Source organism: Hipposideros armiger, unplaced genomic scaffold (genome assembly GCF_001890085.2).
Source record: "Hipposideros armiger isolate ML-2016 unplaced genomic scaffold, ASM189008v1 scaffold_443, whole genome shotgun sequence".
Lineage (NCBI taxonomy): Eukaryota > Metazoa > Chordata > Mammalia > Chiroptera > Hipposideridae > Hipposideros > Hipposideros armiger.
This window is the reverse complement of record NW_017731793.1, coordinates 140,021-163,322: the sequence shown is the minus strand read 5'-3', so window position 1 is coordinate 163,322 and position 23,302 is coordinate 140,021. Positions and strand designations below refer to the sequence as shown.

At 50.1% G+C, this 23,302-nt stretch overlaps 3 protein-coding genes across 3 annotated transcripts in view; 2 read left to right on the top strand and 1 right to left on the bottom strand.

The window, feature by feature from the left end:
* The window catches only part of HIC2 (HIC ZBTB transcriptional repressor 2), a 27,334-nt gene extending 20,847 nt beyond the window's left edge, over positions 1–6,487 (top strand). The window contains exons 3-4 of the transcript XR_002126548.1: positions 4,336–4,527; positions 6,390–6,487. The gene's annotated coding sequence lies outside the window, so the exon portion shown is untranslated. The remainder of the gene's footprint in view (positions 1–4,335; positions 4,528–6,389) is intronic.
* Positions 6,488–8,832: 2,345 nt separating this feature from the next.
* TMEM191C (transmembrane protein 191C) lies at positions 8,833–11,551 on the top strand. Its single transcript, XM_019665402.1, has 10 exons — positions 8,833–8,993; positions 9,312–9,435; positions 9,764–9,814; positions 9,945–10,022; positions 10,306–10,362; positions 10,487–10,546; positions 10,706–10,770; positions 10,851–10,923; positions 11,133–11,170; positions 11,269–11,551. The coding sequence occupies exons 1-10, from the start codon at positions 8,839–8,841 to the stop codon at positions 11,471–11,473; spliced, it is 906 nt and encodes a 301-aa protein (XP_019520947.1). The 5' UTR covers positions 8,833–8,838; the 3' UTR covers positions 11,474–11,551.
* A 5,855-nt stretch (positions 11,552–17,406) lies between these two features.
* Positions 17,407–23,302, bottom strand: part of PI4KA (phosphatidylinositol 4-kinase alpha) — a 120,792-nt gene continuing 114,896 nt past the window's right edge. Inside the window, exons 46-53 of the mRNA XM_019665394.1 lie at positions 22,398–22,507; positions 21,853–21,957; positions 21,637–21,762; positions 21,209–21,329; positions 20,598–20,757; positions 19,713–19,802; positions 19,092–19,175; positions 17,407–17,845 (exon numbers count right to left, since the gene is read on the bottom strand). Coding sequence (XP_019520939.1) covers positions 17,794–17,845; positions 19,092–19,175; positions 19,713–19,802; positions 20,598–20,757; positions 21,209–21,329; positions 21,637–21,762; positions 21,853–21,957; positions 22,398–22,507 — 848 coding nt within the window. The 3' untranslated portion in view covers positions 17,407–17,793. The remainder of the gene's footprint in view (positions 17,846–19,091; positions 19,176–19,712; positions 19,803–20,597; positions 20,758–21,208; positions 21,330–21,636; positions 21,763–21,852; positions 21,958–22,397; positions 22,508–23,302) is intronic.

Sequence of the window (23,302 nt, the reverse complement as noted above, 5' to 3'; positions counted from 1 at the left end):
AAATAAAATAAGTAAATCATTTACGTAGCAACTCCTCCATTATTTGATTTGTCATATTGGGTCGTTGGGAAAGTCATGACGCATTTTTGCATTGAAAAACAGAAAAATACGTCATGACTTTCCTGACGACCCTATAGTTTACTTAAATCTTTTTCTATTATTGGGCAAAAAAATAAGTTTCAGATCCAGAAAAAGGGGGTCTACACAACAAGCACAAATTTCATAATTGTTCTTTCTTCAACAGACATTTGTGGATCTCCTAGCATCATATAGATGTTCTCCCAAGACAGTGCAATAAACATGAAATTACCGTATTCAGCCATAAAGACAAGGGTGGAGTGGGCCACGTGCCTGGATGGACACCACAGTTGCCCTTGGAGTGGAGAGCCGGGTGGATGTGCCAGGGAGCAGGCAGACCCACAACTGTGAGATCTAGGGCCAGCTTAATGGAAGTGCACTTAAAAAAATCTCTCAGCTGTTCTATATGTTTGAAATTTTCCCCAAGTTCATAAATTACTTGAATGCTTAGCATTCTTAAATATTGGGGGAAATGCCACCTACACATACAAGACTTTATTTATAATCACCTATAGCATCGAAAGTACCAAAACATTTAGAACTCTCTAGGACTGTGCACAATGGTCCTTCAGCCAACACCGTTCCCCCTTCCTGTTCTGAGCCTCCCTTGGTGGGGTGGCCTGTCCTGTCAAGCCAGGGTCACCCTGATGTACACCGGGGTAGAGGACATGGCCAAGTAGGGAGGAGACAGCCTAACCCAGCTTGGTGGAGGAGCATTGCTCCCGGAGGAGGATTTTGAACCTGAATCCTGAAGAAAGGGCAGAAATGGGCCACCCAGGCTGACGGGGAAGACAGACAGGTGCTTCCCGTGGAGTCGGGGGAGCAATGGCTCCGAGGCTGTAGGAATCATTTCCCCAGTGGGCCGTGTCCTGGGTTGGTGGGGCTTGAAGGCACCAAGGCCAGGAGGGTTTCTGTTTCCATGGCTACTAGTGCCCACGCCCTGTCCCAACCTCTGGGCCACTGAGGGGGCTCACTTTATATGCTTCCTGAGTGACATAATTAGCCCCTGGCTCCTTCCCTGCACCCCCTCCCCTCCTCCATACACACAGACTTTACTGGTCCAGGTGAAAGGATGGGGGTAGGGGCGGGTGGAGAGGAGTCAGCAGCCTGGAGAGACCCACCCCATGTGCATTCCCAGAAGTGCCCATCAGTTTATCCTCTGGCTGCAGAACAGCCACTGAGGGCTGGGCCAGTGCCACTGCCCATCATGGCCAGACACACTGCTTTCAGCTTGTGAATTCAGGCAGGGACATGGGCACCTGCACTGCCACTGCCTAGTAACCTGTCATCGCTGAGCCTGTTTGCCCATCTGTAAAATGGGATCATGATGCGTGCCCAGCGGGAGTGGTGGGGGTCTTGGGGAAGCGACAGGCAAGGGTGGGAAATCCTCAGGCTGGGCCTGGAGGTAGAGTGACCACAGGGCATTCATTGGAAGTATGGCACTATCCAACAGGACTGACCATAGATGTGCCCTCCAACAGTGTCAGCATGTTCTCGAGGAGCCACAGGAAAATGTAAAAAGAAACACGTGAAACAAATTTTAATAGGTCTTATTGGACCCAATATACTGAAAATATTGCAATATGTAGTCAATATAAACATTATTTTGCTTTCAGCCAATTCTTTTTATTTACAGTTTGTGTTCAATGCAAATCAATTCCATAACATGAGAAGCTACTATGAATCAAAGCATAGATACACAAACACAATATACAATCCAAAATAGATAGCATTCAGGTATGAAACCAAAGGGAATGTTCATTCACACACACAGTGGCTTGAGATCTGTTGGATACATGTGTTCCTGTGTAGGTTTCTAAAGATGGGAAAAAAATTACTTTGGTTATCAAGACTGGCCATATTAGATACCAGAACATCTAAGCATCAGTTTGTGACCATGTGAACAAAAGACTTGAGTGTTTATTTTTAAAAAGGCTTCTGTGCATGAGGCAGTTGTGGAGTTACTTTCCAGAATGAAGCCCACATTAGGCTGAGGATCAGGTTCTATCTAAGAATATTGAATGATAACAAAGTGTTCAAATGTGGCTATTCTGATTCATAGTTGTTTTTTTTTTTAAAGTATATCCTTTATCTCTAGATAAGATAAAATCTATTAATTTTCAAGGTAGTTTTGTGTGTCCATTCTTAAGCCCCATTTAAGGAAATCATCTCTTAACTAATTTTGGATGTGTCTCTCTTCATCCTGTACATGAAACTCTAGTAAATTCAATATTGGCATTTAGTCATGCCCTGCCCATGCTGTTCAAACCCATCAAATCTGAGATCCCCAGCGTTTTCTGTGTCAATAAAACAAGGTGTGGAATTAACAGATGCAATGAAGACCTGTGTTTTCCTTATCACACTGGATGCCTAGACACCATTTGGATTGGGTTTAGAAGATACGGAAGTACAGGCATTTCTTGCTCTCTCTTAACAGAGATGTAGGAGGGAGAAGATCATGAAGAGACTGGCTGTTGATTGCAGAGCAGCGCCGCTTGCCTTGGTGGTGGCTCGCTGGACTTGGGCTAATGGAGGTATTGAGGGAGGGGTTACTTGAAAGTGTTACAGCAGTTGTTTGATTTGAATCATCAGCCCCAGTCCAAGCCTGGCCACCATCGCTCTGCCTGTGTCTGCTCTGGCGGTGCGCAGCACGTCTCACAGGATGCCTGGTGGGTGGAGAACGGCTGGCTCCAGGCAGGCGCAGGCAAGGTGGGAATATAAACATTACTGAGATGTGTGTTGTACAGTGCACCATGTCTCAGTTTGGATTAGCTGCTTTCTGGGGCTCAAGTGGCCACCAAATATCTCAAAGTGAGGCGGGGAGTCCTAGTGCCAAGGCCAGCTGATGACCCACGGCCTTGGTGGTGCCGAGCTCTGTGCTCAAAGCTTTAACTGTGTGACATCACTGGCTTTCTTAACCTCATGAGGGAGAGTCTAGTTATGGCTCCATTTTCCAGATGGACAAACTGAGGCACAGGGTCCGAGACCGAACCACTGTCACTGCCACCCTCACAGTTTGAGAAAGTCCCCAGGCAGAAAGGGCTTCACTCCCAGACAGCCACCTAGAGGTGCCCACACCTAATCAATGCCTCACATGGTCCTGTCGGATCTGCCCCAGGCTCTCTTCAGTACCCAAGTCTCCCCATCTCAACGCCCACTGAGGTTCCAGCACTCATGGCCACTCCATAAGACAGGGTCTTTCTGTGACCCTGCCGTGTAAAGCTCTGACATGGTCCCCACTGCTCTTAGTGGCCTGTGCTAATCTGCCCCAGCCCCTCCCCAGATGCTTTGGCCTCACTGTCACCAGTGAGTCCTTGGGTGGTGGGGCCCTTCTGCTGCAGGACACTGTGCATGCTGAGCACCCCCTCTCCTTCCCCACCCTCTGCTCCACTACATCTGGGGAGGGAGCCACCTGGAGAACTAGGAGAGCGGTGGGCTCATCGCCGGCAAACATGGCATGGCATGGCATGTTAATACGTCAGGCGGCCGTAACAAACTACCCCAGACTGAGTGGCTTAAACAACAGAAATTTACTTCTCACGGTCCTGGAGATCAGAAGTCCAAGATCAAGGTGTCAGCAGGGCCTTGCTCTCTCTGAGGGCACCAGGGAAGGGTCTGTCCAGTCTTATCTCCACCTTGGTGGTTCCTTGGGAGGCAGCACAGCTCCAAACTTCACTGCTCATTCTCCCTGTGTGCATCTCTGTGTCCAATCTCCCCTTTTTTTATAAAGGACACCAGGCACATTGGATTCGGGCCTACCCACTGCAGGATGATTTCATCTTAACCAATTATGCTTGCAATAGCACTATTTCCAAATAAGGTCACATTTTGAGGTAGTGGGGGTTAGGGCTTCAACAAATGAATTTGGGGAGGGGGGGGGACACAATTCAACCCATAACACATGTATACCACGATTGTCATTTAGAAAATATAAGTATTTAAAAGAGCCTTTTCATAATAGTAACAGAAAACACAAACTACACCAGCATAACCTTGATAAGTATGGCTTACCTTGTTTGAAAACAACAAAAGCTGAAACAAGACTTGTAAGATTAGACAGAAATGCTCTGTTTTGGGACAGATCACTGAAGAGTGGAAAGTGACCATTCAGGGTTCCCTTTTAACAGACTGACTTCATGCAGGAGATATTTTGCAATTGCAATACGGTTCCCAACAAAGTACTCAGGAGAATTTGACAAGACAGCTCTATAGTTTATCTGGAAAATGACTGATCCTAACTGGTTGTTTACCCCCCAGGCCCTGTGCAGATGCAGAACAGGATCTGCTCCCTGCCCTCTGGGAGGGAACAACGGCAAAAAACAAAAACAACCCCTGCCAAACCTGTCCTGCTGAGAGTGGCCCATATTATAACCTAAGTCTGTGGGAACTAAATCCGTGGGGACACTGAACCAGACCAGATGCCAGGGATGATGTATGGACACTCAACAGGTGAAAAAAGTGAATATCAAATGCATGTTCTCTGGATTCAGGTGGACCTAGACTTGAATTCAGAAATGGTGGTGGGGCCATGGGGGACTCACATGTCTGTAAACTGAGGACCTAAGTATCGCCTCCTTGGGGATGGAAAGGTTGAAGGGGTTCACAGAATCATGTGCCTGGGGAGATAGACACTGAGAAAGCACAATCATCCTTCCCCCATTCTGTCCCTGCCCCCACCTCATCCCACCTGGGATTCACCTTTGACCTCTAGGGGACAGATTCCAACACAAGAGATACAAAAAATTAAGTTGTCCACCCCCACCTCTAGTGGCTTGGTCACTGCATGGTGTCATATTCATACAAGTACCATCTAGTAACTAGTAAGCCTTTGCTACATAACAGACCTCATATTGCAAACAAAACAAACCACCCCCAAAACCCAATGGCTTAAAACAAGAGCCATTTTATTTGCTCATAATTCTCTTGAGTCAGCAGCTTGGGCTGGGCTCAGCTGGGTGGTTCTGCAATCTTGCCTGGGTCTGCAGGCATCTTAGGGCCACCTGGGGCTGTGTGGTCTAAGGTGGCTGCCAGCCCATCAAGCTTCTTCCCATGGTTCTAAGATGGCAAGAGAGGCTGCAAGGGCTTGGAGGCCCAGGCTCACAAGTCATTTCTGCTTCCTTCTGTTGGTCAGAGACAGGCATGAGGGTGAGTCCAGATTCATGGGCTGGGGAAACAGGCTCCATCTCCTGATGGAACAACTGCAGAAAATTTGTGGTCATTTTTACTCTACTATGAGTAAGCCAAAGTGACTTCACTCTTGCTTACATTTCTCAACATTAGTGAGAGGAGACCCAGCTCTTGCATATAGTAGGTTTCCTAAGCTCCACTCGGCATCTGTAGAGTTGTCACTGTCAGAGTCCATCCTCCCAGTGACCCTCTACTGGCCCTCAGGTACAGCATGCATGACCTTGTTCTCATCATCCAAGATCCATGCACAGCCCGCTCTTCTCACCCCCAGTCCTGTTCTCCTCGTCCTCACCTCCGGAGTCACCCTTGTGTATTTAGTTTATGTAAATATTATCATGGCTACATCTCATTCAACTTCCTATTTTTTACTGTCAACATTATTTTCAGGTCCCTTCATGTTGATTTTAGTTGGTCCCAGCTCATTTTAAGTACTTTACCAGATTCCTTTAGAAACTGTTTTCATATATCACATTTCACTCTCTTACATTGGTGGAGCACTCAGGCTGTTTCCAGTGCTTTGCAAACATGTAAGAAACTTCCTCTGAGGCGGATATTCCACAGTGGAATTATGGGTCATGGGGGTCCACCGTACCATGTCACTCTTCGCACCCAATCATTCCCCCAAATGGCCCACAGGTGGTGCCGTTGTCTCACATCATTGCTTATATTTGATGCTAACCAACATCTTGGCTGCTATAGTGGATGGAAAACGCAGAGTGTCTGCCTGCTCTTGTTGGGCATTAAAGGTCTCCCCTTGGGCATTGCCCCATGAGACCCTTTGTTCTTTGATGTTTAGTCTTTCTCGTGGTGGCCCCAGGATTTCCCATATATTCTAGTTATTGATCATTGAATTACAAAGATTGCAAAGATCTTTTCCTATTCTGTCACCCATTTATAACATTTGCCAATGGTATCTTTTTGTTCTAAGTAGATTGTTTTTAAGTGAGGCACAATTACATAATTAGTAAAATGCACAAATCTTAACTGTCCTGTCTGATGAGTTTTGACCAATGTCTACACTCAACCTCCAATCAGGATAGGGAGCATTGCCATCACCAGGTGTCTTTTGATAAGCAGAAATCCCTAAATTTGATATAATTAATCCATTAACTTTCTCTTCACAGATTGTGCTTGCTGTGTCTTAAGAAATCTTTCCCCAGGGCCAGCCGAGTGGCTCAGTTGGTTAAGACCTTACTCAAGAGTGTGAGCTCTGAGCAACAGGGTCACCGGTTCGATTCCCACATGGGCCAGTGAGCTGTGCTCAAGCTGAGCTGCCAACAGGTGGCAGGATGGCTCAGCTGATGAGAGCACGTGCTCCTAACAACAAGGTTGCCTGTTCAAGATGGTGGACTACGTCCGCCCGCCCACAACTAAAGACTGAACTTGGCACTTGAGTTGAGCTGCCGCCTGAGCAGCTCAGGTGATAGAACACACGCTCTTAACAACAAGGCTGCCGGTTCAACTCCCGCATGGGATGGTGGCTACGCCCACCCACAACTAATTGAACATAGTACCTTGAGCTGAGCTGAGCGGCGCGATGGGACTTGGAGCTGAGCTAGTTGCGCCCTCCACAACTAAGATTGAAGGACAACAACTTGTCTGTTCCCCTCCCCCAATTCCCCAACACTGCTTCCCTCTGCCAATTCCCCAATAAAAATCTAAAAAAAAAAAAAGAAAGAAAGAAATCTTTCCCCGAATCAAAACCTCAAGTCTAATAGCTTCTCCATTTAAGTCTCTGATCCTTTCAGGGCTACTTTTTATACAGAATGGGATGTAGAGGTCTACTTTTTTATTCCTCTTTTTATCATGAGTTAGTTTCCCCAGCACCACTTGTCAATGGTGATGCCTCTCCAACATTCTACTTTGCCCCATACCTTCATCTTGGTTCCATTCCTATTTGCTGGTGCCTGCTTCAGGAACAAGTATGTGCCCTAATTGGCCCATGAGAGATGAGGGAAAAATCTATGGGAAGTTTCCCCCTCAAAGAGATGCACAAGATAGAGCAGATTGACTTGCTTTTTTAGGTCCCTCATGGTTACCAGGTGGATGCAGCAGTTCCAGGCATTGTATGCAGACAACATCAGTAGGCAACAAAGAGAATATCCCTTCCTGTGTCTCTTTTTATAATGAGGCAAACCTCCCAGAAATTCCCAGTTGATTTCCCCTTGAGCTTCACAGGCAGAATCCTACAACAGGGAAGCAACACAACCACAGTTGGTTTGGACCAGTCCTGCTTTATTCCTGGCGCTAGCCCAGAATAGCAAGACCCCACGAAAGGAGTAAACTAAAGGGCTCCTATTGGTAAGAAGGAAAGGGAGGTGATAACTTTAGTGTAGGTAACCAATAGTATCTGCATACTGTTCAAACTTTCCTGTTTCTTTTTCTGGCTTGGTTGCAGGCCCTCCAGCACAAAACCTTAAAAGGGAATGCAGCTAACACTTTCTCCTTGCTATATTGTTTGCCCCCACATTTTTACTAAATAGTCTTCATCAGGTTAAAGGGTCTCTTTTTATTCCTTTGGAAAGCCCTGTTTTCTGCATCTATTGAAAGGGACTCCTGAAATGGTGGTGTTCTTCCTCCTCTGTCCATGTGGTGAATAACATGGATTGTCTGATCTTGACCAATCCCTAAAAAAAATTCTGCTTGGTTTCCATTAATGTTTTTTATGCACCCCTTTGGATGTGGTTAGCTAATAATAATTTATTTAGGGTTTTTGCATTCACGCTCATAATTGAAATTGGCTAAATAAAGGCAGATTTTAAAAGGACAAGTTTACCTACAGTATCACCAAACAATGAAATAGTTGTCTTTCTCCTGTTTTCTTTAAAGAGCTTACCTGTATACATTATAATCTTAGTTATTTTAGCATAAATGCTAAATCATATTCACTTTTTTCACTGACATCATCATATCTTTATGTATGTCACATAATATTCAAATAAATCATTTTAATTACAATTGTTTCCTTTTTATGATAACTGTAAGCAATTCAAAGAACTATTTAATGCATAGTGGTTTAGAAAAATTTTTTCATCCTGGTATAAATTTCCAAGAGTGGGATAATTGGGTAAGAAGATATGAACATATTTATGGATCCTGGTATATACATTTCCCAGCCTTTTCCACAAGAGATTGATCAGTTTGCAAGTGCCATCTGTAATGTAGGGGAGCCAATCTTGCCTCATTATTTTTTATTTTTTATTGTGAAATACACATTTTTAAAAAATTAGTTTCAGCTGTACAACACAGTGCAATAGTTATACTTTTTACCCCTCGAAGTGACAACCCCCCTCCTCCAATCCGCCGTTGCCTCAAATTTTCTGCGTTTAAGTATTTAGTACTTTATAGATCCGATTGTAGCGCTTTCATAACTTTTTAAAATGATGGGTGATAAATAATATTTAAATGAATGAATAAATGAGCGAATGACAGACAATAAAGATGTGATCCCGCCTGACTCCAGTCGGCCCCGCTGGAGGCCTGCGCCCGGACGCCCACTGAAGCCCATTGTGACGAGGGCTGCGGGCTGATCACCCAGGCGGCCAGCCGCGGTTGGGCAGAGCCCGGGGAGCCATGGCGGAGACGCAGGAGCTGCTACTGCAGCTGCAGAAGGACAACCGCGACGGGCGCCTTCGGAAGCAGGAGCTGGAAGAGCTGGTGCGAGGGCTCGAGGCCGAGAGCGAGAGCCTCACTGGCCGCCTGCAGGAACTGCGCGAACGCGAGCGCAGGTGAGCGGGAAGCGCGTCTCCAGCCGGTGGGGCAGACGCGCGACGGTTTGTACTGTGAGCGGCCGCGCCCGGGGCTTCGCAGTGTGTCAGGTTGACCAGTCGGTTACTTTCCCCTCCCGGGCCCGAACCTCTGCTCTAAGCCATCGGGACGGGGGCGATCTACTTAGGTGGCCCCCGAAGGAGAGGGTGGCGACTGGAGCGCGGAGACCCGATGTGGGCTTCCTCGGCCCCACCCACGGCTGTGTTTTCCCCTGGGCCGAAGGAGCCTGAACGTCAGCCGCCTTCCATCGTGGCACCGCTTAAGTTTCCCCTCCACAGCCTGCAGCGGAGGCGAAGCCAGGCGGCGCGGGCCCTGCGAGGGGAGGCGCAGGAGGCGACTCTGGAGCGCGCGGAGCGGGCGCGCGGACTGCTGGAGCTGGCTGAGCGGCGCAAGCAGGACTTGGTGAAGGCGCGGCCCTGGGGGGCGGTGACTGCAGGGGCGGCGCCTCAGAGGGCACGGCCCTAAATGGGGCGGTTCCCATGGGGCGGGGCCCTGAATGGCTCATTGCCAGTGGAGAGGGCAGGGCCTTGATGGGGCGGTGCCTGCGCGGGCGGGGCCCCGAAGGAGGCGGGGCCTGTGGGGAGGTCCTGGTCCTGGATGGGGCTGTGCCTGCGGCGGGGTGCAGTGCCTTTGATGGGGCGGGTGCCTTTGATGGGGTATGCGGGTGCGGGGCGGCAGCGAGAGCAGTACCTCTGAGAGGCCCGGACCGTCCCCTGGATCCTTTTGGCAGGAACGACAAAACCGACAGCTGCAGGAGCAGTGGGAAGAGCTGTCAAGTCAGGTGCATTCAGCAGATGACCTGTTTCTTGCTTTCCCTAAGAAGTCCCTCTCTAGTACTCGCCCCGGTTCCGCCCGTCCCTTCCTCCCATAGAAGCCCCTCAATCCCCTCCCTCACAAATCTCCACCCCCAGCTCTTCTACTATGGAGGAGAACAACTGAGTCAGCAGCGGGCGGAGCAGCAACTCGGGACCCAACTGGTGGCATTGCAGGTGCTTGGGCGGGGCCATGACGACCCGAGTTCGGGGAGGTTCCTTGCGGAACCCCGGCGGGGTCCTGAGAGCAGGGGGCGAGCAGAGCGGAGACAAGGTCCGGGCGCTGGCGACCTCGGGGTGTGTCGTCGGGCTAGATCCTGAGGGCGGAAGGCAAGGAGAGCCGGGCGTAGGTGGTGTCCTGACACTCTATGAGCGGTGGGGTGGGGTCCTGAGGGCCAGCTGAGGCGCGGCGGGATGTAGGACTTGCCGGACTCCTGACATTCTTTGGATCCTCTGGAAGAAACAACTGGAGTTGCTGGAGGCCAAGCACGCCATGCAGGCAGAGGGGCTGCGGCAGGTGCATGCGGGGCCGGGGTCTGAGGGGGAGGGTCGGCTTCGGATGAGGGTGAAGGCTTCGCAGGTGCTGGATGGTGGAGAGGGGTGTGTCTCTCTGAGTTTAATTGAGGCTCCCCGCACTCCAGGGCGCACAGCGGACGGAGGAAGCCTGGGCCAGCTTCCAGGAGCAGAGCGGAGTATTGCAGGTGCCTCCACCCTCCGCCCCGAGAGCTGCTTACCTCCGACTCAGTTGCGACCTCCACCCCACTTCCCCCAGAGCAGCGACAGCCCGCCCCCAGACCCACCCCGCCACTCCCCAGCCGAGGCCTACCCCAATCTTGAGACCTCACTCCCACCCCTTCCAGGAGCTGCAGGGGAAGGTGATGGAGGCGGCGGCTGCGCTGGACGCTTCGCGGGGCGGCCCTGAACTGTAAAGGATTTAGGACTGTTGGGTATGGCGGGAGACTGTCGCTGGGGGCAGATCGCCCATCTCGACGCTTGTCCCCGCAGCTCCAACTCTCAGCCTCGCCGGGTGCAGGACTGCGCGGGCTCCCTCATGGAGGAGGTGGCCAAGGCCGACAGTGTGAGTGTACGCCCGAGTGGGGTGGGGCTGGAGTCGGGATACGCCTCCACGGGGATACCACACACCCACGGGGGCCCGCCTCCCTACGAGGACCCGCTCCCCACGGAGACCCCAACTCCCCGGGGACTGGTCCCTGAGACTCCCGCCGCTCCTTGAGAGACCGTGCCCCGCTCCTTCCGCGAAGCTGGATACCGCTCCTCTCTCTGCAGAAGAGGCTGTTCGGTGGCGCGGGCGCGGCGGGCCTCAGGTGAGCCAGGGGGCGGGCGCGGGGCTCCGGTCCGTCCTCCTGCACGTGCTCTGCGGACCACGGCTCTTTTTTCTGTCTGTGCGTCCGTCGGTCCAAAGGTTTTGGGCGCTGAGCGCTCTGCAGACGCTACTGCTGCTCCCACTCGGCTTCCTGGCGCTGCCGTTGCTCTACCTGGTGCTGGTCAATCCCGACGCCTTCCGCCGCGGGCTCCCGCGCCTCAGCTCGGACACGGTCTTTCGCCGCCTGCGCTACACGCTGTCCCCGCTGCTCGAGCTGCGCGCGCGCAGGCTACTGCCTGCCTAGGACTCATCACGTCGGCCGTGGCCGCCTGCACCTCTGTCTCCCGTGTGGTTTTTTTATCGCCTGTGGGAGCCCGAAGGGGGGACGCCCGAGGGATGGGTCGTGTGTTCCTTGGGGCTCAGCGACCCGCCCTGGCAGCGCGGCCTTAGCGGGCGTGGGGCCTTCTAGGCGGACATTGCATCTGGAGAGGCTGCCCGGGGAGCCCCGCAGCGGAGCGGGCGACCCGGGCTAAGACCTCGGGCTTGAGTTGAGCGCGCCTTCGCCCCGCGCCCAAGGCTGGGCGGCTCGCACCAGGGCGCTACTGGTGGCCCTGCGGGGAGTCCCCTTTCCTATAGCCCCTGCTGCTGCACAGGAGCCAACTCAGAAGTTGGTCAGCATCTTATTACCAAACTTGCCTTTTTTTTCCCTGCTAGTGAGCCTGGGGCGGTGGTGCCCGGTCCGGTCTCTGTGTCCTTTGGCCCGGCTGGTTATTCAGATCTCCGCAGCATCCTTTCGTTGGTTCTCTCCGTGGCAGGACCGCGGGAGGTCCCCACTGTGGTCCGCTTCGCTGTCCGTGCTTGTGATCCGTGCTCACGACTGCGGTCTTCGTAGGGAATTGTCTTTTTATGTGGTGGTCTGCTTAGTGGAAATGAACCTTGTTTCATTTTGTCCGATACAAATACTGCTGTATTTTTATTATTTTTTTTTGTGGTAAATTATTCTATGTATCTCCTTGTGCACACATACAAGGGTTTTGCTATGGTCTTTAAACAATCGTTTTACTGATTTGTATTCTTTAGTCTTTTTTTGGGTTAAATTTGTTTATGGAATCCTGTGTATTAAATTTTATCAAATTTAAGAATTGTGCAGTGTGTCCTAAAACATATACATTCTTGCCTGGAAGTCATAAAGATATTCTCATACTCTAAATTTAAGTGGTGTAAGTATTTTTGTTTATCCATTCATTATAACATTTTGTTGGTAAACACTTTATCGAGTCAGCCACTTTATCGATTCAGCCACATTTGGATTGTTTCCATCTTTTGGCTTCTGTTAACACAGGTGTACAGACAGACATCTGTTTGAGTTCCTTTTTTTTTTTTTCACTTCTTTTGGGTATATACCCAGAAGTGGACTTGCTGGGTCATTGGTAATTCTGTGTTAAATTGTTTTAGGAACTGCTGTACCATGCTCCACACCAGTGGCACTATTTTACATTTTCACAAGGATTCCAAATACTCCATATCCTCACCAACACTGTTTTCTGTTGTTTTGATAATAGTCATCCTAATGGGTATGATTTTTTTGCTTTCAATTTTAGGTATTGCACTCTCCAATTTAATTTTTATAATTTATAATTACAAAGTCAAATCCCCAAAATGCATCTTAGGGAAGTCCAGCTTGTATCCCTGTGCCCTCCACCTGTTGCCCCACTCCCTTAGAAGAAACATTTGATTTTTTTTTTAATTGGGGAACAATGTGTTTTTCCAGGACCCATCGCTCCAAGTCAAGTAGTTGTTTCGGTCTAGTTGTGGAGGGCACAACTCCATGGCCCATGTGGGGATCGAACTGTCAACCTTGGTGTTATGAGCCTGCACTCTAACCACCTGAGCTAACCCGCCGCCCCCAAACATTTGATTTTTTAAATGGACTCTCCTTTTTTCCCTTAAATAAATGAACTATAATACAGCCACATCTCCCCTTTCTTACATGAACACATTGTATACCACGTGGACTCTCTGCCCAACCTTCAGCACCTCGCTGGGATGGAGCAGTGTGGTGGGTATGGGTGTGTCATTTACTCATCCTTAGTGACGTGAGAGGATTCCCATGCTTTGTTGTTACAAACAGTACCTCAATGAGGAGCCTTCTGCAAACATCTTTTTGTATTTTGCCAGAGAAGATTACTGAAAATGCGATCGTGGGCCAGAAGGTTACCATGTACATGATATTGCTAGTTTCTGCCCAGGGCCCACAATCACTGGGTCTCAGGGCCCTTTCTGCCCAGCCTTGCCCCGTGATGCATATTGTCACTGGGAGTTTTGTTGGTCTGATGGGTGAGAAATGGCACTTCACCGCAGTTTTAATTTGCGTTTCTCTTACAATCAAGGTTGAGAATACTTTTATATTTAAAAGCCGATTGCATTTTTTTCTGTAAACATCATTTGTTCATCTTAAAAATATAGGATCATAGGATTTTCTTCTCCCTCAACTTTTTTTCAAGCTCTCTTATTTTAATTTTGAGATCTGCTGTAAATGTTTTCCCAACTTGTCTTTTCACTTTGTCATGGTGTTCTTTTGCTATCTGCTATCCATACATTGTTTGGCAACTACTTTCCTTTCTTTTTTAAAGATTTTTATTGGGGAATTAGGGGAGGGGAACAGCGTTGGGGAATCAGAGAGGGGGACAGACAAGTTGCTGTCCTTTTGTTCTTCAGTCTAGTTGTGGAGGACGTCGCTTCACTGGCCCATGTTGGTATTATCATTGATCTCTTCCCGGGTGAGGCAGATCAGTTGCCGGTCACTGGATGGCCGCTCATGGTGGCTCTTGGCAGCTCACCCCGGCTGCCGGCCGCCTCATGGCAGCCCAGCTCCAGGTCGAGCTGTTGTTCACCATCTTAGCTGTAGAGAGCACAGTGTCACTGGCCCTCATGTGGGATCCGAACCGGGGCCCTGCTGCTCAGAGCTGGCACCAACACGTCACTTGGCTGGCCCAACTACTTCCCTTTCTTGATTCTGGATTTTGGTACGTAAATCTTCTCCACTTCTAGGTTATCAGGGAAACTCACCCATGCCTTCTTCCAACATGGCATGGTTTCTTAGTTCACGTCAACCTCCAGTCTGTTGGGATTCACTAGGGTTTATGATGTGAGGGTCTTTTGCATTTCCATATGAATTTTATTAGACTCAGTTTGTCTAATTTCCATAATGGTCTGGGATTTTTATTGTGATTACACTGAATTTAGAGACCAATTTGCAGAGAATTACATCTTCTAATCCTCCAACATGATGTTGCTCTCCATTTTTTATTTCCCTCAGCAATGTTTTGAGTTTTTGGTGTAGAGATCTTGCACATTTTTACATTTATCCCTAGGTATTTGATGTTTTTGGATGCTACTACAAATGGTAAAGATTTTTAAAATTTCATTTTTCCAGCCGTTCATTGCTAGCATATAGAAATACTTTTGTATACTGACCTTGTATACTGCAATATAATTGAACTCCCTTATTTGTTATTTGCACTTTTCTGTACATTCTTCAGGATTCTACAGACACTTTTGTCTGTGAAGCGGGACAGTTTCTCTTCTCCCTAGTGCTGGCCTTATTGCTGGCACCCCTGTACAATGCTGATTAGAAGTGGTGGTAACAAGCACTCCTGTCTTACTCCTGATCTTAAGGGGAACGTCTTTAGTATTTCATCAATAAGATATTAGCTGTGAGTTTTCTTAGATGACCTTTATCAGATTGAAGAAGTTTCCTATTTCTAGTTTGCTGTTTTTATTATGGATTGGCGTTGCATTTCCTGTACCTATTGAAATGATCATATGGTGTTCCTTTTGTAGTCTGTTAATGTGAATTACACTGATTGCTTCTTGAATGTTAAGCCAACCTTGGACTACTGAGATAAGGCATGTTCTTGGTCATGATGGCCCTTTTTATACACTGTGTTCAATTTGCTAATATTTTATTAAATATTTTTTTGTATCTATGTCCTGAGAGGAAATTGTTCTATAATTTTACTTTTTGGAAAGTCCTCATCTTGTTTTAATGTCAGGGCTATGCTGCCCTCCTTAAAAATGAATCAGAAAGTGTCCTCTCCTCTATTTTCTGAAAAAGAGTAACATTGGCATTATTTCTTCCTTAGATGTTCAGATCCATGTTGTTGGCTTTATGTTGAAAAAAATTACACCTTAATAATTTTTTTCTTTAACACAGAAAAGTGTATGAACTATACTGCAAATATCTTCCCAGGTCTGTGGCATGCCTTTCACATAGTCCAAATTAATTTTTTCCCTTTATGATTATTACTTTCTTGGTTCTGTTTAAGAAATCTGTGTCCTGAGTTCAGCAAGACATTCTCTTCTGTATTTTTTTTCTAAAAGTCTTTAAAGTTTACCTTTAACACACAACTCTAGTCCACCTAGAAGTGATTTTTATGTCAGATATGAGGTAGGTGGTCAAGATTAATTTTTTTCTATACTGATATCCAGTTGATGCAATACCATTATTGAAAAGCCCGTCTCTCCCCTACTGCCCTGCATATCTCTATGTTTATGGGTTAGGATCCTGGATTTCATCTCTTCCATTGTCTGTCTTTCCTGGCACCGGTAAGCCACATTGTCTTAACTACTGTAGCTTCAGGATAAGTCTTGATATCTAGGTTTGGTCTTCAAGATGAAAAGGGCTATATTTTGACGTCCACAGTCAATATAAATTTTAGACTTGCCAATTTCTGCTGCACAACTTTCTGGAATTTTGATGGGCTTTTACCATGAAACTACAGATCAATTTGAGAACAAACATCTGTATAATGTTGAGTCTTCCAATCCATGAATATGTTACTCTATTTTTTAGATATTTCAACATTTGTAGTTTTCAATATTTCTTGAGAATCATTAGATTTATTCCTTGGTATTTGACATTTTGCTATCCAGTTGTAAATGGTATTGTTTAATTTCAATTTCTTTTTTGTTGTAAAACACACACACACACAAATGACTTTTATATACTATGTTTCCCCATGTATAAGACGCTCCCATGTATAAGACCCACCTTAATTTCGGGGCCCGAAATTTGAAAAAAATGTATTACATAAAGTAATTGAACTCAAGTTTTATTCATCATAAAATTCATACAACTCATCACTTGCGGGAAATGCAAGTAAGAAAATCTACAACACTGTATAAGGCACACCCAGTTTTTAGATCCCAAATTTTCCGAAAAAGGGTGCGTCTTATACATGGGGAAATATGGTATTGACCTGTATCCTGTAACCTTGATTACATATCAAAGATTATTTGGAATTTTTATGTATACAAATGCCATTGCTAAGTTTTATTTCTCTTTTCTAGATTCTTAAACCATTTCTTTTCATGGTCTGACTGGACTGGCTAGGGCCTTCAGTATTGAATGCTGAAGAGAAGTAAAGCAGGTCCATGTATATACCACATTCTTCTTTATCTAGGAGGCAAAGCTTTCAATATTTCACCTTTAAGCATGATGGGTTTTGCAGATACTCACATCAAGGCAGTTCCTGGACTTTTGGGCACGGTAATTACACTGTTGTCTTTCATTGGTTGGTTTTCTCTTCACTTACATCTTATCTGCTGTTTAGCTGATCTTTTGCATTTTTAATTTCAGTGACTTATTTCTAGGTGTTCTATATATATATATATATTTTAGTTCCGGGTCTTCCTATCTGCTTAAAATAATTAAGAGGGTCATAGTGGGTGGGAGTAGATGGCTGCTGCTGGAGGTAAGTGGCACAAAGATTTTGAAGTCCCAGAGCAGAGCAGTTGAACATGAACGAGAGGAAACAGGAAAAGACTGAAGCAGAAGCAGGACACTGAGTGATGCCTGCACTGAGGAGAATCGTGGACAGCACAGCCAAGCGGCCTGCACTGGAGCCCTCAGCAGAGAGTTCGGGAGCGAGTGAGAGCAGTTAGGGAAATCTGCCTGTGGTGTCCTCTTCCTGAAGCTCATAATCATGAGCCCTGACCCCTTCGGCATACACACTGCCTAACTTCCCCCTACAGGGTGGCCAGGCCTAGCTGGGAGGGTCCCTGGAAGGCCTGTGAGTGCAGGCTCTGCAGCTGGCCCACCCTTAGCACGCCTCTTGTCTCAGGACTCTGGAAACACTGCCCTACTCTTTTTCCAGCACATCCAGGAATCAGCCCTCAGCTGAATGTGTGCTTGAGCCTCCACAATAAACCTGATATTCAAGTTCAACACAGCACTTTTGTTGGTTATTTTCTTTATGTTGGTTAAATCTTACGTTGAATATAATGTTTTTTATACATGAGAAAATACTTCATGTACCTATGAAATAATACAGGTAGGGAATGTGTTCAGTGCAAAGTATTCACACCCATGCAGAGACAGTACCATCAGATGATTGTCGTTTCAGTCTTACATGCCACATGTGGGCCACACTTAAGGTGGCCAGGCTCTGCAGGGGTGCGCTGCTTTTGTCCTATAAAAATAACTCCATTCGATGAAATGCCGCTAACAGTTCACCCCCTTTGACCTCGCACAGCGGAGGGACAGGGAAGTGCTCGCATGGTTCTATGATTGCGGACAGCTTGGGTGAGGCGCCCACGACAGCTGGTGGTCTGACGTCATCCTCAGTAGGGGATGTCGTTCTGATAGTACTGGATCATGTCGTAGGTCCGGCTCCTGGAAGGCGGAGAGCGAACGGAGGCTGTAAGGAGCCTATGCCAGTCTGGGGCCTCTCGCCTCTCCAAGCCCTGCACGTCTGCTTCACCCTGACAGCTGCACTTGGGAGTACCCACTACTCTCTTCCCTGGAGGTGCGAATGCAAAATCAAAGACCCGCCGGCCTTTCCACTAGCCCCCACTCTGCCTGGGACATTCCTTCCCCCACTAGTGGCCATGGCCATGTGATCCCCATTCTGCCCCTATCTCCTGCCTGGCCTTCTCTTAGGCCACCTCACACTCAATGGGCCCGAAATGTGTGCTTAAGTGAAAGGCCCTTCCTCAGCCAAAAGCCTGCCCTTGGTCTCGGGGCCCAGGCAATGGACCCAGGAGTCCGTCTGTAGCAGCTGCCTGTACCAGGTACCACTCCAGCCCCTTGGCCTGGAGTGTGGCATCCAAACGAGTGAGGCCCTGCTCAGCTACCTGTCTTAATTCACCAAAAAAACAAACATCAGAGGAAACCTTCCTCGTACTGCCTTCCAAACCCCTTGCTGACTCACAGATGTCATGGTTCCCACACCCAACCCAAGCTACCTCCTGTTTCTCTGCTCCCTTGTCAGCAAAACCACTGGCGCTGCCGTGTTGTCACAGCCCAGGCCGCACCTACCCAGCTTTTTTCTGCTCTTGCTAGGGCCCTACCTGGGACTGCTTCTCGGTCTTCCTCTCATACTCCCACAGTCTCTACACCTCTCGTGGGCCTTGGCCAGCCTCACGTATGTAGGTGGCTCCCCTCACCCATCTGCTGGAATCACATCCCCCCAGTTGTTTGGCCCAGAAACCTTGATACCATCTCTGACTCACACTACCCGGGAGCCCGTGAGAGAAGCCTGGGGCTCTGCCTTCAGAATCCAAACCCACCTCTTCTCGCGGCTCCACTGTCCATCACAGCAACGGCTAACTGGCCCATCCCCACCCCGCCCCTTCCTGCCACTGCTCCTCTCCCAGCCCTACTGGGCCGTGCACGCCTCCCTTGGGCCTTTTGCTCCTGGCTCCCTTGGCCTCACAGGCCGGCCTTCAGGCCTCTTGCAGGTGTTTCCCCAGCACGTTCTAAAACAGCACCCTGTCTCCCTGAGAAAGTTACCTTCAGGGCATGCAGGACTGAGTCTCCTAGGACATGAGCTTCCTTGTTGCCCAGCCCAGGTATGGCTCCACACAGATGCCCAGAGAGCACCAGGGTGTGGTGGGTGATGCAGGAGGGAATGACTCACCTGTTGCTGAGGAAGCAGCTCTGAATGACCTTCATGATGAAATTCGCAGCCTCTCGCTCGGTCATATTGGGGTTGAACCTGTGCCTGGGGGAGAGGCTGCGTCAGCGCTGCTGTTGCCAGAGTTGTTCCGTCCAGGCCGCCCTCCCTGAGGGATGTATCTTGCCCTTGCCCATAGACTGAACTTTGCATTTGTGGGGATTTGTTCAGCTGAGGGTCAGGCCCTGGGAATGTTCCCTCTAGGGATAATGATGTGAGGGCCAGACCTGGCCTTGTGGGGACACTGTTCCCAGCTGGCTTAGAGGGCTCTGTTCCCTTCCCCAGCACCTCCTGGGCTCAGTGGCCCCATGGGTGGGGAAGGACTAGCATGTGGGCTAAGCCGCTGTGGCCCCGATGCTCAGGGATGGCCCTGCAACCTTAAGAAAGAAAGGGGTTTCTCAGTTATGTCCTCAGCTGATGCTGGCAGAAGCAGTCTGGTGGCAACGTCTCACCCTGCAACACTGCTCTGGGGTTCCAAGCAGAGTCCTCAGCCTTGATAAGGATCACAGTTACCCCCCCTCAACAGGCTCCCATCTTGGTGGACAACTGCCCCCCAAATGGCTTGTACGTCTGCCCAGGACCTACTTCAAGAGCTTGATTGTCTGGCCACGGAAGCAGGGCAGGCCTGTGTCCAACATGAGGGTGACCAGAGAGACGACCGCATCCATGTAGGGCCTGGGGAAAGGCAGGGAGGGAGGTGGACAGATGTTGGCGCGCTGGGTGGTCCTGTCCACAGCCCTGCAGCCTGACTGCTGCTTGACAGTTGCTCATGGCCTGTGCTCACATGCTGGGTACCCCCATATCTCTGCTGCCTTTTGTGTCCTATCAGGGCAGACCCTGCAGCACAGGCTGGGGCTGCTCATACACCTCTGAGCAGACTGAGCTGGCCCCCCTTGGTCCTCCGACCTGAGGCCTCCGCCTTGGTTTCTGTGCCCAGCTGAGGAAGTGTGGACTAACGCACAAAGATGCCCTGACCCTCCTCTTGTTGTGGGGTGGGTGGGCACTGAGCAGGCATGATGCAGGCTCTGACAAGACTCCAGGTTGGAGTCCAAGTGTCACAACATACTGCTGTGTGGCCTTGGCTACATGACAGTCTAAAACCAGGACATGAATCTCTGGCATGCAGCCTGGGGGTGGGGTGCTTAGATTGGGTGAAAGGGTGAATGCGGTGCTTAGAGAGGGAGCCCTACGCACTGGCAAGTGAAGCCAAACCCAGGACATGGCTGAACTTATGCCCAGGACAGGAGAAGGCACTGGCACAGGTGGGCAGACAGAGGCGACAAGAAGGCACGACCCAGGCACACCTGGGCCCAGGTGGCCTGCAGCACCTTTCTTGCTCTCTGAACCTCAGTCCCTGCATCTATAAAGAGGTCTGAGAAGGCTCCATGGGACCTTTGAGGGGTTGGCCCCACTGAACAAGTGGCACCCAGGACTGTTGCTGGGCTGCCCTGCCTCCTCCCTAGGGCTCACCGCACGGCCAGGTAGCCACGGACACACATCTCCATGAACCACTTGAAGGGCGTGGCCTCCATCTTGCCTCCCATGATCATCACCATCTCGTCTGTCAGCTTGATGTCCGGTTCCCAGCCAAGGTTGCCACCCGGTGAGCTTTCAAACATGAAGCCAAAGTCTGCAAAACCCCAAAAAGCCATTTGGGACGGGATCAGATGCCAGGGCAGAGATGTGGGGTGCTTTAACCAGGGCTTGGAGCCACCAGCTCTGCACACCCGAGGAGCTGGCCACAGGCTCTGTTTTCTTAGGGACGCCAGGAGAGCAGCAGGCAGAGGAGAGGAGAGAGAGGAGTTGGGGAGCCAGGGCAGAGCAGAGACAGGCCGGGGCTGCGGCTGAACGGGCTTGGCTCTCGTTTCTGACCCCAGAGCTCCGAGTCCCATGGCTGCGGCTGCTCCTCTTGCCTCCCGCACCTGCCTGGTGGCCAACAGCTCAGGCCTCAAAACTGGACTTGAACCTGGACCCTGACCCTTCCTGGCTGGGGGCCCCACCACTCCTCCTCCTCTGCAGGATGCCCTGGGCTCCCGGGGTGAAGGGGGAGGAGAAGGGCGGCGCTGGGCTGGGCCGCTGACCGATGTGGATGATATGGCCCTTCTTGTCCAGCATGATGTTGCCGTTGTGTCTGTCCTTGATCTGCAGCAGGAACAGCAGAAGGCTGTAGGCGGCCATGCTGCGGATGAAGTTGTAGCGCGCCTGTGTGGAGACAGTCAGTTGCTTACGATGGCCCTGAGGGCTGCACCTCCTAGGACTCTGGGTGCCCTCCTGGCTCGGTGCCTGGGCCCCTGGTGCAGGGGCAGTAATCCCTTCCCCCCATACCCATGAATTAGCATTCTCCTGGGGAGTCCATCTTGAGGTTCCTTTGAATCCCAAGGAAGGTTATGGGGTGCCCTGGTTTTACCTCCAAATGTAGGACTCAGAAAATCAGGAAGGGACAGGCAGGGTGCTGTGGGGTGGGATGGGGAACACAAACAAGCCCGGTCTGGGGGCCCCTACTGGTCACCTGCTGGAAGGCCAGGGTGGACTCATCCCCATACTGGCGCGTGAAGTAGTCGTACATGCCGAAGTCCGTCTGGCGGCCCAGCTGGTCCCGAGAGGTGCAGTCGGGGATGCACTCGATCACCCCACACTAGGAAGAAGGCCGAGTGCCAAGCCTGAGGCTGACCGCTGTGGGCCGAGGCCTGAGGGGCAGCCGCCTGGGCTCCTGCAGGGAACTTACCCCGGGGGCTGTGGCCACCACGCGGTAGGGGAAGACAAAGAGGTCTAGGCCGACTAGCTGGAAGATGTTTTTGAAGAGGTCGATGATCTGCAAGGCCAGCATGTCCTGGGAACCGAGGAGATGCGGGGTGGGCAGCTGGCCTCCTCCTGTTCATACAACCCCTAGGCAGCCTGCCCAGGGAGGGAAGCCGAGGCGAGAAGGAGTCTGGAGGGCCTGGCCTCACTGCCCACTGGACTGAGCTCAGGCCCCTGGGAACACCAGGCGCTGGAGTGAGCATGAAGCTGTGTTGCCTGGTGGGGGCATGAGAGTAAGGGGCACCCACCCCCCCAGGCTTCTTCTGGGTGGCTAGTGGGTGCACGGCATGAGGGGGCCCTGGAGAGGCCACAGGGTTTGGCAGAAAGACCCAATTTCCTCTGTGGCACCTGAACCCAATGGGGGAAGCGAAGATTCGTGTTTGTGTGTGTGGGGTTCGACCACGAGGCTCACCCAGAGCCCTGAAGAGGCAGGCCCACCTCCACCAGCCTGACCGTGGCCGGGCCCCCTACCTGTCGGCAGTCATCTCCCACTTTGAAGATGGCTGCCTGCCAGGAAATCTTCTGGCCTTCGGCCTCCTGTGCACCACACTGGTCCTCAGAGTCCGAGCGGCATCGCAGACCTGCGTGTAGTGGATGGAGGCTGCCTATTAGCCCAAGGGCAGTGAGAGGCCCTCTGAGGGTGTTGGGGTGAACCTGGAAGAGGCCCAGGAACCTTGGGAATTGTTACTGTGAAGCCCTGAGGAGGCCAACAAGGGCTCAGCAAATGCCTGGGGTCAGTGGGTGGAGTCAGAGTGCCCAGGGGCTTTTCCTAAGAACACTTAGACTTAAATGGAACTAAAGATAAAGCCCCCTTTTCATTGCAAGTGAGGATCCAGGTGTGCCCAGGGTCGGTGATGGGTATTGTGAGCTGAAGGCAGAAAGTGTGTCCGTCTGCACCCTGGGGTGCCTGGAAGGACTCGGAAGCCAAGGTACAGATTAAGGCCATGGAAACCATGTCACCGCACCCGGGGCCACACCCCTATACTCGGTTGACTCGCAAACCCCCCAAATTCATGCCTACCTGAAACTGCAGAATGTGACATTATTTGGAAATAGGGCCTTTGCACATGTAGTCAAGTTAAAGAGACTACAATGGATTAGGATGGGCCCATTATTAGAGGGGGGAATTTGGACACAGCACACAGGGAGGAGGCCAGGTGAGGACACAGGCAGTGGTTGGAGCAATGCAGCTACATGTCAAGGAATGCCAATGACTGCGAGCAACCGCCAGAAACCAGAGAGGCCAGGAAGGATCCCTCCCTAGAGCCTTTGCAGGGAGCATGGCCCTGCCAACACACTGATGTTGCACTTCTGGTGTTTAGAACTATGAAAGAATCAATTTCTGTTGTTGAAGCCACCTAGTCTGTGGGTCATTT

Bases quoted from the DNA above. Each gene is read 5' to 3' on its own strand.
- TMEM191C (XM_019665402.1), top strand. From the start codon at position 8,839: ATGGCGGAGACGCAGGAGCTGCTACTGCAGCTGCAGAAGGACAACCGC. The intron at 10,771-10,850 runs GTAAAGGATTTA...TTGTCCCCGCAG, and splicing joins TCGCGGGGCGGCCCTGAACT to CTCCAACTCTCAGCCTCGCC. The intron at 10,924-11,132 runs GTGAGTGTACGC...CTCTCTCTGCAG, and splicing joins AGGTGGCCAAGGCCGACAGT to AAGAGGCTGTTCGGTGGCGC.